Genomic DNA, 17,453 nt, shown 5'->3' on the forward strand with positions numbered 1-17,453 from the left:
GAATGGGGAAACCCGAGCTCCCCAGCCCGCCCCAAGCGGAGGAGTGCGCGGCTTCCCTTGGCAGTGAACCCAGCTGCGGCTGTCCTCCCCCCCTCCCTGCCCCCCTCCCCCGCTCCCCGGCGGGGCACTGCTACTACCGCGATCGCCACCTCACGCCGAAGGAATGCTCGAAGTATGCACACGTTCCCAAAAGTAGACCTCCTTCACCGCCGGAGGATCATACATCACCCCGTGGCAGCCGTCCACCTTCTCAGGCGTTTCGTAACCGAGTAAACTGAGAGCTGGGAACAGCCCTCTATTAAGTAGCCCGGGGCGCGGAGCCTCTTCCCACTCGACTAAGGCGAGCCGCCCCAGACGCGTCCGCGCGCTGGCAGCTGCGGTCCCTGCCGTCTCCGCTCGTTTGGCCGCTCCTGCCTCTCTTCCTGGGATCCTTCTTTTCTCCTCCTTCTCCTCTCCGGTGGCCCTGCCGCTGTCCATCTCGCGGCAGCTGCCAGGTGCTCCTGGAGCGCTGCGCCGATTCCTGGGACGTGCGGGGGTCTCGTAGAGCGCCGGCTTCTACTACGCCGGGAAGCAGCCGCCGCCGCTACCTGGATCACAGCCGCCTCAGGTCCGTTCTGCTTCTACCCCTTTACTTCACCCCATCCCTCCCAAAGATCATTAGGGAAACTTGCTTCTAGCCGGCTCCTTGCTGCGTCCGCCCTAAGCAATGGAGGATCCCTGGCAAGAACCGTTTGGACTTTTAAGTGTGGAGATGTGTCTGAGATTTGCCAGGTGTATTGGGATTTTGTGACTCATTTGTATCCTTTAGGGAGAAAAAAATTGTAGCTTTTCTTAAGAGCTGATGCAGACGGCTGTGTGTGCGTAAAAGCTCCCTGTGCGATGTTTCTGAATGCAGAGGGATTTCATCTATAGATGCTGTCGATTTCAATGAAAGGTGCGCACGGTTTTGTGGCCATCGGTACACCTCATTGTCTCGCCACTGTCGCTTTGCGGGCGGTGCAGTAGTGCAGCCCCCGAGCAGGGAAGGTATTTTTGTGACGCATGAATTCTTTGGAGGGCCGGCTGAGTGCTCTGCAGCTCGTCTAGGCTGCGCGGGTGTGTGTGGCATCTCGAGACAGATTCCTGGTGGAGTGTTCTGGCTCGTTCCTCTGCTTCACAAAGCATCCGAGATGGCGGGTTAATCGAGCTCTAGGGGATTCAGTTTTGGCAGGCTTTCCCCAGCTTCTGGAGAAAGCTCCCTCTCTCAACTTCTTCCCGGGCGCACTGGTCGAGGCCCTACTCGGGGTCGGTGGAAACTCTTAGGTAGTTTCCATCCCAAATCCTAGAAAGTGTAGGGGTCAGAGACTGTGGGCGCCAGGTTCATTTACGGCGTGGAGACCCGTAGCCAGGGAGCAGAAGAGGTACTCCAAATCGAGCATCGTCAGGGACACTTCAGTGACCATTTCGGGGCTTTCCGGGACCCCCTGTCCCCACTTCAACCCGCACTATGTGGCCTTCTAAAGTATGCAAGATACGCTGGGGGGTAAGAGGGGGCAGGAAAGGAAATGAGCGCTGAACTCGCCCTTGGCTAACTAATGTTAAGATCACGGTTGGTTAGGAGAGGAGGTAGGTGACGCGGGCAGGATCTAGAGGGACCCCGTGGGGTGGGGGGAGGTGTAATTTCCTTTTTTAACTTTAAGGTAAGGAATTGGTCTCTTCCGGAGGGGTGGGGAAGGGGAGAGCTGGCAGGAGACGAATCCCTTAAGAGTCCCATCCAACTCCCCCTTAGCCTCCCTGCTCCCCCCTCCTCCCCTGGCAACTGACTCATTTTCATTCATGAGCGTGAAGTGAGGGACTCCTTGCTGCCACGTAGGGGCGGCCGCTTTCAGACATTTATGTCTGAGAATGCTCAATGAAGTGGTGCTAAGCATTTAGATAAGTGTTTTGGCTAAAAGGAGAGAAAACTTAAAAAAAAACCCACAGAAAACATATGGATGGAATGCCTGGCTGACTGGATGAACACAGACTGTATGTTCAGATATTCGGCCACATGATTCATTCTTGCCACTGAATCAGGAAGCCGATAGGTGGCGGTCTAGACCCAGACAAAAGCGCTTCCACTGCTCAGGTTTTTGTGGAGGCTAGCGGTTTAAAAAAAATATCTGCACACAGTTTTTCGGTGGGTAGGTTGTGAGCCTTTAACTTTTCGCGAGCATGACTGCCAACTGAGTTGGAAATTATTATAGCAAAGTTAAGGCCAGATGACGGGAACAATGGGCCACTCTCACCTCTATTTTTCACGGATGTAGAAGAGGGTTAGGAATGTCAAATAGTTGTTAATTAGAAAGAAAGAAATTGCTAGAGCCCCTTGGATTTCCAGAGCAGTGCCAAAATTTTAATCTTGGCTTCATAAAAAAGAGCTCCAGGCAAATTTGGCACATCTGCTCATCAGACATTTAAAATGCAATTTACACTTAGGCCAAGGAAAGCTGCCCTAATACATTGTGCCAATAATTTGGAAAGACATGGTTGGAGCTTGTCAGGTTCTTTTCTCAAAGAGGGCTCAACCTTTGGCTCATGTTTGGATTCCCAAGAACGACTCCGTTTTTCATGAGGCCTAGTCTGTTGTCTTACAATAATTTATGTACCCCCGCATCAACTCTCTTTTTATGTTCTACCTCTGGCAGCTTCCCAGTTCAGTTCATTGCTAGCAGCTTTTGTCTCTGGATTGGACATTAGAATATTTTAGAAGGTTCCCTTTTGCCAGCATGGATTAAGCACCTACTATGTGCTGGGAACTGCAAAAAGTGAATAAGACTCTGTGTCTTTAGAATTAATCTTGTTACAGAGTCAGGAAAAATAAGAATTGAACACATTCTCCTATGGAGCATGTAACCTGTAATCTTCTGGGATAAACAGACAGTTAAAAGAAAAGATGAGTTATTACTGAGAATTTTAATAAAAAATATGTTGGGGGATACAGACAAGAGTGTTTTGTCTCTTCTATGGCTTGTCCCTTTTTTATTATGTATTTTAGAGTTGTTTTCCCCTCATTTTGGGTAAAGGATTTATCAGATGTGAAGACAACACAGCTAGCAGAAGGGTCAGGTTTCAGTTGGGCCTTACATATTTCTGTATAATCCATTTCAGACCTGAAGAGCTGCATATTTGTAGGCAGAACAAAATGAAGAAAAAAGAGAGTAAAATAGGTTTATTATATTTTTCCAAATTACCCTGAGACCACTAAAGTACAGTTACCTAAAGAATTCAGCAGCTAAGAAAAAGTGGCGGGCCAAATAAAATCCCCAGCTGGAAGAGACATTTAGTCCAGTCAGGGATAAAATGATCTCTGAATTAGCCATCACACAGGCAGGATGAAGTCATGTGGGGCCTGGTAAGGCCTTCACCCTGGATACGAAGCAGGACCAGCCTCCAGGAAAACAGGACCCTCTTTAAACTTGAACTTCCTCTTAGTGCCATGATTAAACTGCTATAGATGAACTTGACTTCCACTGCTCCACAATAGGCCCATTATATGTGGGCAGGGCCTTGTGGTTATTAAGGCAGATCTGGTTGGGCCCTGGTCCGCGGCCAGGCTGGAGTTCTAACCTGGTTGCAGGCTTGTCCGGACCCGGTTCTGATGAGGTTACTGCTTCCTCCAGCAGATCCCTTCATGCGGCTGTGAGTTCGGAGGCCGAGGCCCAGCATGCGAACCAGGCTTTCCCCGGCGCTTGCCTTCCTGGGCGCGACCCTGCTCCTGTCTTTCATTGAGGCAGAAGGTAAAAAGCTCTTCTTTTCCCCTCCTCCAGTGGCACTGCAAAATTATAGAAAGCAAGCAAGCAAACCAACAAACAAAAAACAACAAAAAGCTCCAAATCCACCTTGCCTCTATTGCTTGCTCTGTTTCCCCGCACTTCATGCTTTCTCCGGGGGTTTCTCTCCTCTAGAGAAACACTCCTTTCTCCTGAGGTTTGTCCATTTCCCAGCTCTCAGGTCCAGCTCTTTCGTATTCTGCTTAATTCATTCCGTACAGTGCTGTGTGGTCTCCTTGCGCTTGTCTCTGCGGTGTGCTGTCCACACTGCCACCTACGCTGCCGTCTTCCAAGAGGACCAGCTGTCCGAGAGGGGGCGACCGCTGCTCGCACCTCTAAGAACAGGATACCTCCAGGTGATACTCAGGAGTCCTGGTGAGCTGGCGGGTTCGCTCCTGTGACTGGTAACCATCTGGCTCAGGGCTGCGACCTCGGTGACTGCACGAAATAAAAGACTCTAACAGCGCTGGCTCCGCGCGTCTGTGTGTTTTGTGGAAAGCTCAGTTGGCCAGGCGGACGATGTAGCCAAACCGCCCAGGGAATGGGTGGCAAGCAGAGATCCAGGGCCTCGGGTTTGCTCGCGTGGCCCAGGGTCGCTGCTGTCTCTGTTGGGTTCGTGGGGCGCAGAGGAGCGGTGGCCCAGGCCCAGCCCAGCGCAGACAGGTTGGGTCTGGGCCAAAGATCCCAACCCAGGAAGCAGGCAGGAGCCAGACAAACCGGGCATCACCTTCCCTCCCTTCTTCCCCTCCAACATCAGACCTGAACTCGGAGTAGGTCAGGGGCTGGGAGATGGGGTAGTCGTGACCCCAAGGTCTGCAAAATGGCTCCGTGTCATCCCACCCTCTGGAAATCAAAGGATTTTTGCTAGATTTTCAACGTCACTTTCTTCTTTTTGTTGTGTGCACTTAACAACTTAATTTCTAAGTGTTTACTAAACAAACCATTTCTACCTATGAACCCATTGGAGACCTGACAAACTAGATTTAATGTTCTGCAAGGTAAATGGGGTAATACCCTAAAAGACATCTTAATTTTTTTTTCTTTTTTTTTTTTCCAGTAAAGAAATGTTCCTAGTGGAGTTAAGGGAGAAAAGAAATAGTTCTGCATGTAATGCCTGTGGAAGTTGATGGGGGAGGGGAGGGTGCTTTCTTTTAAAGAGGTTGTGGGAAAGTAATGCTGTTTCATGACAACACCGAGATTTTCAAAAACTTTCCATTGTGTTTGATTTTCTACTTCAAGATTGCGGGTACAAAAAAATTAAGATTAGGAAAAGCAGAGAGTCTCTGAAATGTATGGCATGTTTAGAAAAGTGACAGAAACTTTCTGGCTCTTCTTATCTGATTAATATTTTGTGAATGTAGAGGCTTTCCAGAGTGGCCTCTGTGAAGTAATGCTCAGTTGAGGTTGCCTTTAATGCTCCTTTCTATGTCGTTGATAGGAAAGAATTTTATTTGAGGAACTATGGAAGCCCAACGAAAGATATTTTTAGATAGTTCACTGAAGTGGCCTATTGACTGCTCGTTAAGAAAATAGTTATTTAAAAATCAGAAAAATTTGAGAATTCTTAAGAAAAGAATTAGGTTGGAAATGATGTAAGTGGAAAAAAGTCAATTCTGAATTGGATAATGACTGGTTAGCAATGTACAGTTAAAAAGAACATTTCACTATCGACATTACTGGTTATTTCCATATTTTGCACATTTTATTTTTTTAATTTGTATTTATTTCCACATGGTACAATTCTTTCGTTTGTTTTCTTAAGCTGTGTCTTTTATTGTCTCTCATACCCTTACATCAGCATTTAATAATTATATTTTAATAGGATTTTTTTTTGGCCTTATTCTCTAGTTTGGAACTGTCAAATAGAAATATAGGTATTGTGAGCCTATAATGCAAGCCAAGAATGTAACTTAAAATTTCTGATTGTCACATTAAAAAAGGAAAGAGAAACAGTAGAAATTAATCTTTATAATATATTTTACTTAACCCAACATATCCTAATAATATAGCCTAATATGACCTAATGATATCACAATATTATCATTTCAGTACATAGTCAATATAGAAATTATTAGTGAGCTATTTTACATTTTTTGTGCTAAGTCTTTGAAGTTGAGTGTGTATTTTATGTTTGTAGCACATTTCATTTTGGACTGGCCACGTTTCAAGTACTTGATAGCCACATGTGGCTGGTGGCTCATGTACTGGACAGCACAGCTTGGGTGTTAACTACCAACTAAATGGTTCCAGGAGACTGCGAAAGGCCAACAGAATTTGTGACCAAGGCCTTTGTGGGTACAATGGGCTGGAAACAGAATTTCTTTGAAATATTTCTGTTGAAGGCATTTCAAAATTTTAACTTGTACCCGTTTCCTGCTATGTCATTTTAATTTTAGTTCTAAAGTAGCCATAGTTACTTTTCTTTCCTTTTTGCAGTTCATACTTGTACTCTGGTATCCATATTATTTTCCAACTAATTTCTATTTACTTATTTACTTATTTTGAAAATCCAATGCTTTTTTTTTAATATTATTTAAAAGGTTTTGGCATTCACTTTTTGTATTTCTCTTTTTTTTATAGTGGTACCACCTTTATCTTGTTGTTTTTCTTCTACCTACTTATACGAGAAACTTAATCTTTCATATTATAGTAGTTTGTGCTATAGAAATAAGGGTGAAAATTATTTTTTTGCCTTTAGTATTTGTAATTTTTAGCCACAGTGTAGACTTTGTTAACCTTGTCACTTGGCCAGTGCTCTGTATGACCTAGAATTATAATATACAATGCACAATTGGATATTATCAAGTCATCAGTTATTTGAGGCCATAAGCTTTAATTATCTTGTCTTTAGGTTAGAAGGCTAATTAATACATATTTCTATAATCCTATGTCAAACTTATAACAGAAATTTCAGACTACAGAAGAACTTATAGATCATTTATTCAAATTCCCTCCTTTTCCACATGAGACAATGAGGAGCAGAGAGGCTGCACAAGTCAGACAACTAATGTGGCTACTTAGCAACAAGGCACAGATAAGACCCAGGTCTTCTAGTTCTGATTTAGTACTAGTTTGCCCATACTGTGCATATTTCTTGCTTGAAAACTGGTCAACCCAGTCAGTATAATGAGATAACACATTTTATAATGTGTACAAATAATCCATTACTTATCTGAAATATTAACTTTTCAACTGGTTATTTTTGGTATCTTACAAACACAAATGAAATGAATATCTATAGCATGGCAAATATCATTAAATTTATACTAGCTTTGGATGGAAAATTTAAATCAATGCCTATTGGATATAGTAAAACCACTCCTTGCACACTGACTGAAGTTTTCTACCAGTATGGTACTATCGTTTTCAGTGTCGTTATCACAAATATTAGACTAAAGGTCTTACTAGTTCATCAAGATGGCATTTTAGTAGTGTGTTCTCAGTTTTTATTTATCTTTAACACATTTCATATACTTACCAAAACTATTAAACTATTCTCCTCTCACCTGTTCATCTATCCATCTATCCATCCAGTCATTCATCCATCCATCCACCCATCCATTTATTTATCTCTGCACAGTTGGTAAACTGTTGGACCTACCTGTCTTGAGTGCCATGATGAAAAAATTTGTTTTGTAAATGATGTATCAAGATAGACACTTTAGTTTTAAAATTGCTTGAACAAGTATGGAAAATTAATATGATAAATTTTATATTTCTGAATTGGAGATATTTGAATGCCATGTATTTATTATTGACCAGGCATCACATAATGGTTTTTTTAATAAAGTAGAGAAATATATACATATATATTAATAGTCAACTATGTATAAATATTGGTTTCTAAAGTTAATCTTTTACTCAAATATTTCTTCTTTACATTTAACTCAGTGTGGCAGAAAATTGCATGTGCTGAGTCAGACCATGGGATCAAAGTTTTGCTGCTTATTAGCTGTGTGAACCCGTTTGAATTTCACTGACTGATCTGTGAAACTGAAATAATAAGCCCTACTGTGCTAGGTTGTTATAAGAGGAGAAAGAGACAATTTTAAGTGTTTTAGGGAACACAAGATGCTGCTTGTGACAACACAATGGCAGTTGTGAATTATTTTTATGTAAAAGATTTTCAAAATTAATAAAAACACATTTTGCATTGGTTTAAGTTGACAGGGCTCCATACTCACATCTACTTTGTTACCTTTTTTTATGAAATAAATGAAAAAAGTATAAATAGAATGGTGATCCTGAAAGCCTTCATATGTGATGAATGTGGCAAAAAAAAAAGTGGACTGGGCTCTGTGTTGTACACATGTGGTCGGCCATTTTTTCCTTTTTTTGATTCCCAAGTACCACATCTGAGTTTCTATGAACATCTTACAATCCTTTGAAATGTTAAAGACTTTTCCCAACAGTCAATTTTTCAGTCTTTCTGGAATCCTGGTCATTTGGAAATCACCAAGGTGGGCCGCTGCTGCCTTTCAGCAGTTTTAACCTAATGTCTGCTGCTTCAGGTCAATTTCCTTACAAGGTTGGTGGTACTGTTTTTCCATGTACTGATTTTTTTTAAAAAGCATGCTCAGGCCAGTTGTGTCTGCCTTTGCATTAAATTTGTCCTGAGCCATTTGCTACTGGAACAATATTTTATAATGATATTCTTAACACCGATTGTCCTATTAACATTTGTTGCATGCTTGTTACACTAAGTGATGATGACAGCTAAACCTCGCAATATGGGTACAGACAGCAGAATGTTGAATAATTCAACTATGCATGTAGATTAATAGTCTAATCTCACTGCCTGTGTATGGATAGTAAGAAAATAACCTTCATTACTTTACTAGTGTATCCAATAAAAAAATAAAAAGCCATCTCCTACAGTTGTAAGCAGCAGTTTATTAAAGCAAATGTTTGCTTAATTTGTTTTATTTCCATTAAAACATATTAATATTACATAAGTCCCTAACCCCAGTTAAATTATATGACTCTTGTCTCAAAGCTACTGCTGTATTTCGATTGACCTCTGTGAAAACCTACAAAGAGATATTAATCTCTCAAAACAGATGCGAAAATTCTGACTCACAAGGAATACTTTCAGACTTAGACACTTAAGAAGAGTATGGCTGTAAGTTTTACTTTATTGACCTGCTTCAGAGTAATAATTTTTAATGCATCAACCATGCACTGACAGTGAGTCAGTACAATGCTGCATGATGAGGCATGAACATTGCAGAGAGAATATCATTATAAAATATTTCTAAAACGTCTTTGTGTAATGACTATTGTACATGGAGGCTTTTGTTCATTGTGGGAAACTAAAAACAAGTCAACATTTCATTGACATATGCATGATGCTGTACAGTTTTGTATGTAAACTCTCTCTGTACTTTTCGATTATTCCTTTCATTGACTTCTCCAAGTTTTTATGCGCAATCATGTCTCCAGATCGCTGATCCTTCTTCACTGTTTTCTTTAAGTTCTGTAAATAAATGTTCCATAAATATACATTGATGTTGTCTTTTCATAATTAACCATTGTTTTATAAAGGACCATACTGCATTTTAATTTAAAATGCCATTTCTAGTATGGAGTATACCTGCTGCAAAGGAAAAGAACAGTGTTGGTTTACGCCTTGCAAACATATAGTAAATTGGTGTAAACAGGCAGAATATTCATTTGATAGACATCTCTTTATTATTGTTTATATATTTCTAAATTATTAACATCCCTTATTACTATTTGAATATTTGTCTATATGAATATGAATATACATTAAGTATATATTTCCTTGTGAAACTACCACAGTGCTAAATTTCCCATGATTCTTCCTTTTCATTAAAATACATTTCCATCTCTGCCACAGATTGAGATTTATCAAACAAAAATCAATAGCAAGACTTTGATGCAGAGAATGAATCCAAAACATCATTGATTCTTTTCCACATTACAGAAAAAAGTATTATGTTAATGTTCTAAATGAACTTCTATGGTTGTAAGCAGGTTGTGATTTGGCATGCTTATTCAAAATGCACTCAGCATGTATTGAAATTCTTTTAATTGCTATGTGAATTGTTTGCATATGTGGTTATTATATGTGATTTCATTGTACTTGTATGTATTTGTATCAAAATATGTTTCTATTATGCTTGATTTTGCTGGCCATTCTTGGATGACCTAGCAACTCAAGAATCAAAAGTGTTTTGTGCTGTCTCCTGTAATATGTATACTCTCTGATGTTTTGTCATATCTTGTCAGCTTTTAATTTTATTCTTATCCAACAAGATATTTTTTATATTTGTTGGAAACAAATTTATGCAAAGACAATTTTAGTAAGCTTTGCTCAACATATTATTTATTAATTAAATTGACCATTTCCTGACATTGGAAAATGTAACTGATAGCAACTCTCTCTTTTGCAGTTGACCCACCTTCAGACTTGAATTTTAAAATTGTAGATGAAAATACTGTTCATATGTCATGGGCAAGACCAGCTGATTCAATTGTGGGTTACAGAATAACGGTGGACCCTACGACGGGTAAGTTTTGTTTCTAGGAACATCAAAGATGATGTAGTCCACTCTTCTCCCCTCCTGTCATTTCATTATGAGGAATCCAAGATTTTGTAAACCTGAGGGATTTAGTCAATGCCACCAGATATTTGGTGGAGTCAGGTCTCCAGGTTTCCAACCTAGTACCTACCCACTGTTATATTTTCAGTGTTGAGCTTTATTAACATGGTTTTTTGTGCTAAGCTGTTATTAAAAATAAAGGATTTTTATTTTTTTTACCTGATAAGAATATTCCTGGTAATCTTTGATTTTAAAAATAGAATTCTCACTTCTTGACATTCTTCTTGAACTATTTAATATTTCTGACACGTAAAGTGTCGAGTGATGGAGTTGTGATGCCTTACCCAGTATCCTATGCACTTCAGTACTCAGGAAACATTATTCTGGGATAATGGTGTGCTACTCTGATGAAAGACAAGAATTTCCTTTGGCTACTTGGATTCTGTAGATCCCAGGCTAAGAGTCTTTGAAAAACTTGTTTTGGTTGTTCTCAAGAGTTATCTTGAGTGTTCATGATGTTGCCCAGGTGTGGAGAATCAGTCTCTGTTGATTAACTTTTAGTTCTAATATGAAATGGGAAAATAACCATTTTTATTAATGCTGGTCAAGCGGTAGGAAGAAGTCTTGATAGGCTGATAGTAGAGATGAATGATGTCAACATAACTTATCATTAGAGCTGTGTTTAAATATTTAGGTCCTTTAAAAATACCAATGATTTTAAATGCCATTTTATCAGGGAATTGGGTAGCTATTTTTAATATGATCTGAGAACTTAAGAAGGGGTCAAGAATTTATTTTTTCAGTTTTGAATCTTTTCTCTTCATATATATTTGCAGTCAAGTAATTCATACATTCCAAAGCAGAAAAGCAACTGAAAAAAAACCCATTCAGTTTCCAGGTGTTGGAAATTACTGACTAATGTCCTCCCCAAACTGGCACTGGGACCACCCAACCCAGCAGAGCTGTGGTGTCTTGTTGTCCTACGGGGGCCCTGATTGGATGTGCAGTGCTCTACATGTAAACCAGGAGCATTTCTCAGAATTCTATTATATCTGTAACCTTTTTGATTATTCATGTTTTGATGAAAATTTAATATAATTAAAAATATTAACAGGCGCTTAGTCCTTAGGAACAACTGTGTTTCCTGATTGACATGAGATTTAGCATAATCTGCAAGGAAGTATATAATTGTTAATATAGAAGTAAACACTCAGTCCACTGTACCTTGAAATGCTTGCTACCTAGTTAAATGAGTTCAGAAGAGCATGGTTACCCATTAAGGCGTGCACCCATTTGAGTATGGAAGATGCATATCTTCCACACCAATTGTTTCTCAGTAGAGGTTAATTTTAGCCTATGGAGTTTGTTTTCCTGGAGCTGATTTTCATCCCTTTTCTTTTTCTTTATTCTCCTTTAATGCATAATTTTAAATTAAATTATTTTCTGTTTTATGTCTCATTTACAAAAAAAATTTTGTTACCTACCATTAAGTCTTCAAAAGCAATACGAGATTTTTGGTTTGATATTCTGGTATTTAATTAATTAATTAATTAATTTAAAATTACAGTTGACATTCAATATTATTATATATTAATTTAAGGTATACAACATAGACATTTACGTAATTTAAGAAATGATCCCCCTGATTAGTCTAGTACCCACATGGCACTATGCATAGTTATTACAATGTTATTGACTATATTCCCTATGCTGTACTTTCTGTTATATCTTTAATCTAGGAGAATCCTTGAGTCCTTAAACAAATATTGAATGTGATTGTGACAAGTAAAGGCATTGCCAGTCCATTTACTGAATTTTAGACTTCAGAGTTTTGGTTTTAAAGGACAGTAAAACGATGTTGGTGAATGTTCTGAAAAATAATGTATATTGAATTTCCCAGATTTTGAGTATATCTGGGAATTACATTATATTGTTATATGTAAAAATGTTTATTGCACTCATATTTTCCTTTCTATATTTGCAGATGGGCCCACTAAAGAATTTACTCTTGCAGCTAGTACCACTGAAACTTTATTATCAGACCTCACACCTGAAATAGAATATGTGGTGACAATCACTTCATATGATGAAGTAGAAGAAAGTGTACCAGTTATAGGGCAACTAACAAGTAAGCACACATATAAAGCACTTTTATTCTTTTTATTTATGCAGATGATTCCTTCAACTTACAGATTTAATATGTTATTACGCAGAGTTAATTTGTATTAGTGTTAACTGTTCTTTCTAGAATAGTCATTTTTATGACCCTAGTTATTAGTGGATGTGAATAATTCATTCCTGATTTATAGCCCTGGTCTCTGGAAGCAGCAGGAATATTATGAATGGAAACTATTAAAAACATTAAATTTGCTAGACAACCATATTAATGTCTTTTTGAAATATATATAAAATCTCATTAAAAAAGAATTTATGTTCAAGGAAATGCTTATTTGGCTGTATTCTATGATCATGCTTTTGGAAAACCATGGTGAAAAACAATACATTTATTTTCTATTAAGGCATTTGGAAAACAATGGTGAAAGACAATATATTTATTTTCTGTTAAGGAAGTATTTATATAGGTTCATGTCCTTTTGTAGTAATCAGGTTTTGACTTCAGTTCAGACAGGTGGTCCAATGCAGGCAGGGGAGAAGAAACCTGGAAAAACAGAGATACAAAGTAAGTATTCCTTTAATATTTTTGCTTAGATTTATAGAAGTCATAAATGTAATATGAAGATGTTCCAATTATATACATAGTTTGATCTTATTCCCATATTATTTTCTATAGGCTTTATCTAGAAGAAGCACAGACAATTTAATAGTAATGTATGACTAAGCAGTTATGATACCTGTGTTCTAACTTGCTAGCAAATTTTTCACTCTGTTTACTAAATATTCTTTTTACTAGGAGTGTTTTGGATCTGTGTGTGTCCAAATTTTCTTGCAGGATTTTGGCAGTAGGTGAAAAACAAACCTCATCACTGGACTTAACTCATACCTTGAAGACAAGCTGATAGAAATAGGTGGTAGTATAGCGATATAGGAGAAATAGAAGGCTGGGGCAAAAGGGAGATGCTCTCACAGTGTTTTAAGCAATTCAATTATCATGAAAATGTATTTCCAGGTCTGTGTATATGTTATACTCATATCTAGCATATTTTCATGGCCTTAGTTGGCAGCTGTAGCTATTTTCAGTCTCTTTAAGACATCACTGGTACGTTGCTACATTTATAATCAAATGAATGCAATTTTATTTAGTCTAGGTTTTGTACTTTCTCTCCTTCTTTTGTCTAATACTGCATTGTCTGATTTAGTGGGATGGACCCTTAAAGGGTTTCTTGGGCTTCTAATTTTGCCACCTTGTAAAAGTTGGATTTATGACCAGGATGACAATAAAGATATTATGAACACAAAGTCTCCTTTATCTGGAATTTTTCACTCCAGATCACTGTTTATCATTCTTTCTGATGTCTAATAAACTGAAATGAAGTTTATAGTATGCAGTTACAATGCTAACATTTTCCCTGAACCATCAATATTTATTCTACATCAAAGCAGTATGTCAAATATTGACTTTTCAATAGACTTAAATTGGCCCATTAAACAGTGTACAAAATTATTTAGGTATGCAACTTGTTTTTTGCTTGCAAAATTTTCCAGGACCCTTTCCGCCTCTTCCTAGCCAAATACTTCTTTTATTATCCAACAACTGACTACAAGGACAGAAACATCTTTTGAAAATACACTCAGTGTTGCCTTATGAATACAGATTTTCATGAAAACCAACCTGTTCCCCCAAGCACAGAGTGAAAGGAAAATATTCTATACAGTTATAAAAGCGAGTCTCTGCATTTTAGTAATTTAAGTAAACCATGTGTATTTTTACTTTTGAATTAAAATGTCTTTCCCCCTCTTTGTTTAGTAAAAGTAGGTTTTAGTTATCAAATTTAAATACATTGATAATTAGGACAAAAAGATATTCTGGCTATTTTGCACCGTATTTATGCTTGTTCTCACTTCTGTTAGAGTTCATTAACCTTCTAGACTAATCCAGTGCAACCTTTAGACAATTATATTGAAAGATGCAGGAGAATGTTAAAAGATTTTCTCATTTCTTCAACTCAACTGTGATTGCTTAAATGGTACAGCAATTGTTTTGTATTTATTTACTGCTACATACCAAGGAATAAAAACACTTTGCTTACATTTCTTTTTTTATGCCTACCAGATGTTTTATATAATTTTTACTTGGAGGAAGAGTAAGGATATAGTTTATAAAATAGATAGGTTGATAGCATAAACACTTGAGTCACATGCTCTTGAAGATTAGGTCATATATCTGTCTCTTCTTGCATAATGTCTTATGCAGCAATTTAAAGATATAGTTCCATAAATGCATTTTCATGAAGGCATTGAAAATGCTTCTATGTGTGCTAATAAAGTTTTACATCCTTTTGTGCTTGCCAGTGGTGGGTGAAGAACAATGCGAATATGTTCTAATGAACAAAATGATTTAAAGAGCCAACATGTTTGCAATGTTAATTTGTATTCCTCAGTGATGGAGATTTAATAATGCATCATTTAAAAATATCTCAAATCTATTTCAGAATGCTCTGTCAGTGCCTGGACTGATTTAGTATTTCTTGTGGATGGCTCATGGAGTGTGGGAAGAAATAATTTCAAGTACATTTTAGATTTTATTGCTGCTCTTGTGTCTGCTTTTGACATTGGGGAAGAGAAGACAAGGGTTGGAGTCATTCAGTACAGCTCTGATACCAGGACTGAATTTAACTTAAACCAGTACTACCAAAGGGATGAGCTTCTTGCTGCAATTAAAAAAATCCCATACAAAGGTGGCAACACAATGACAGGTATGTTTTACAAATTTTGTTATTGTTTAAAATAAATGAAATACCTGTTTGGGAAAGAAATAAAGCATTGCTCAATTATATGTTAAATAATTTTGAAATTAATCACATAGTCTTTGACTTTGGCGAAATTGTGTAGTGTGGAGTGAATGCATATAGTATTCCTTTTCTCTTCAGGCGACGCTATTGACTACTTAATTAAGAACACTTTCACGGAATCTGCTGGAGCAAGGGTTGGCTTTCCGAAAGTGGCAATTATTATTACGGATGGCAAATCCCAGGATGAAGTGGAAATTCCAGCGAGAGAGCTTCGCAGTATTGGGGTTGAAGTCTTCTCTTTGGGTAGGTCAAATTTGGTTATTTTCATTTTAGAACTTTTCAATACTTAATGTTTAGGAAGATGCAAAGTTGGGTCCTCAGGGAAGGACACTATTAGAAGTGTTATTGCATTTTTTTTTTGTCACATCAAGCCAAATTATCTTTGAGTAAAAATTCGACTTCTCTACTTCTCTCATGAAACTCCCTTACCAATGCATTAAATGAGGTGGTATTCATGTTCTTTGCCAGCCCTCTACTTTGCTAAGAATACTGGGCCAATGATTCTAATAAAGATCCTCCTTGTATTATCATTAAGTGTTTTTTATGTGTTTCCTATATTATGTAATACTTGAAGAATTCGGAGAGCTCCAGCTCATTCAAGGCTCTGGAAGAAAAAAGTATTATCTTTACAGATGGCAGGAACAAATGATGGCATGGTTGGGATGAGGGCTCATTCTGTTTTACTAACCATTCGTTTTCCTCTCTGGCTGGCCAGTTTATGTGGAATTATAAAATGCTTTTGTCATTTGAACAGTTGCACATTCGTTATGAAGCAAAGCAATTCTGGTTTATGACTGAATAAGGATTTGAAAATGTCTTCACTCATGAATTACTTAGAAACCAAAGAACTTCCCCAATTCAGCATGTTTCCCTTTTCACTGTATCCTTTTTATTTTGTTTTCAAGGCATTAAAGCTGCAGATGCAAAAGAACTCAAACAAATTGCCTCCACACCTTCACTAAACCATGTTTTCAACGTGGCCAACTTTGATGCAATTGTGGATATTCAGAATGAAATAATCTCTCAGGTGTGCTCAGGTGTTGATGAACAACTTGGTGAATTGGTTAGTGGAGAAGAAGGTGAGTGGACTCTTGCGTGTTCCATGTGTTAGCCTTTTCCATTATTTGATAGCATTTATAGCTTCGCAGGTATCCGAAGAGTAGACACATTTACTCAACCATATACTCCAGTGATTCTCTAACTGTATATTATACTTGTATTGTTTTTTAGTGACTAAGCTTGTTGATATCATTTGTACAGTTTTTCCCCCTTAGTGGAACATTAAATGATAAGATATTTACTGGTATATCGTTGCAAAGTTCTAAAAAATCTTTTTGGACAAGTTTCACTTACTCTTTTTCTTAAAGACAGTTTTGTGCATGTTAAGTGTTTGTCTATAATCATGCTATTTGGGTACTTACTTTAATTATCTTACACTCTGATTTAAACACTGATAGTCTAGAGAGACATTTATTTTAGCATTCTGCAACTTAAACTCACAGCAGTTTCTATTAAATGGTGAAGGAAAAGGGTTTTCCATAATTATACTCAACATAATGTTTTCATAGCTTTTAAGAATATTTCAACTCAATCAATTTGATCCTGCCACACCTGGAAAATTTTCCAATTTTTATTATTTATTGTTTCTAAATACATGGGAGAAAGAAAAGACATTTCAAGAGAGATTTCATAAGCATCGTTTTGGGCATTAAAAAGTCACAGTTTCCATGATTGCTGTACATTATACTCCCATGACTTATTTGTTTTATACCTGGAAATTTGAACCTCTTATTCCCCTTCACCTTTTCCCCCTTTAAAAAGTTTTCAATTACAGTTAACATTCCATATTATTTTGTATTAATTTCAGGTGTGCAGCATAGTGGTTAGACATTTTATAAATTAAGAAGTGATCCCCTGACTAATCTAGTACCCACCTGGCACTATACATAGTTATTACCATATTATTGACTATATTCCCTATGCTTTACATCCCCATGACTATTTTGTACTACCAATTTGTACCTTTTTTTAAAAAAAGATTTTTATTGGGGAATTGGGGGATGGGAACAGTGCTGGGGAATTGGGGGAAGGGGAACAGACAAGTTGCTGTCCTTTTGTTCTTCAGT

General features: G+C 37.9%; 1 protein-coding gene across 5 annotated transcripts in view; it reads left to right on the plus strand.

Moving 5' to 3' along the window:
- Positions 1-238: 238 nt before the first annotated feature.
- The window catches only part of COL12A1 (collagen type XII alpha 1 chain), a 114,233-nt gene continuing 97,018 nt past the window's right edge, over positions 239-17,453 (plus strand). For 2 of the 5 annotated variants that reach the window (XM_019651602.1, XM_019651599.1), the window contains exons 1-8: positions 239-607; positions 3,645-3,758; positions 10,208-10,324; positions 12,342-12,485; positions 12,978-13,037; positions 14,968-15,231; positions 15,406-15,570; positions 16,233-16,406. In XM_019651602.1, the coding sequence (XP_019507147.1) occupies positions 3,686-3,758; positions 10,208-10,324; positions 12,342-12,485; positions 12,978-13,037; positions 14,968-15,231; positions 15,406-15,570; positions 16,233-16,406 (997 nt within the window). In that variant the 5' untranslated portion in view covers positions 239-607; positions 3,645-3,685. Of the gene's footprint in view, positions 608-914; positions 935-3,641; positions 3,759-10,207; positions 10,325-12,341; positions 12,486-12,977; positions 13,038-14,967; positions 15,232-15,405; positions 15,571-16,232; positions 16,407-17,453 lie in introns of those variants that run through there. The other 3 variants (XM_019651600.1, XM_019651601.1, XM_019651603.1) reach the window with 3 other exon arrangements.

Source organism: Hipposideros armiger, unplaced genomic scaffold (assembly GCF_001890085.2).
Source record: "Hipposideros armiger isolate ML-2016 unplaced genomic scaffold, ASM189008v1 scaffold_162, whole genome shotgun sequence".
Taxonomy (NCBI): Eukaryota; Metazoa; Chordata; class Mammalia; order Chiroptera; family Hipposideridae; genus Hipposideros; species Hipposideros armiger.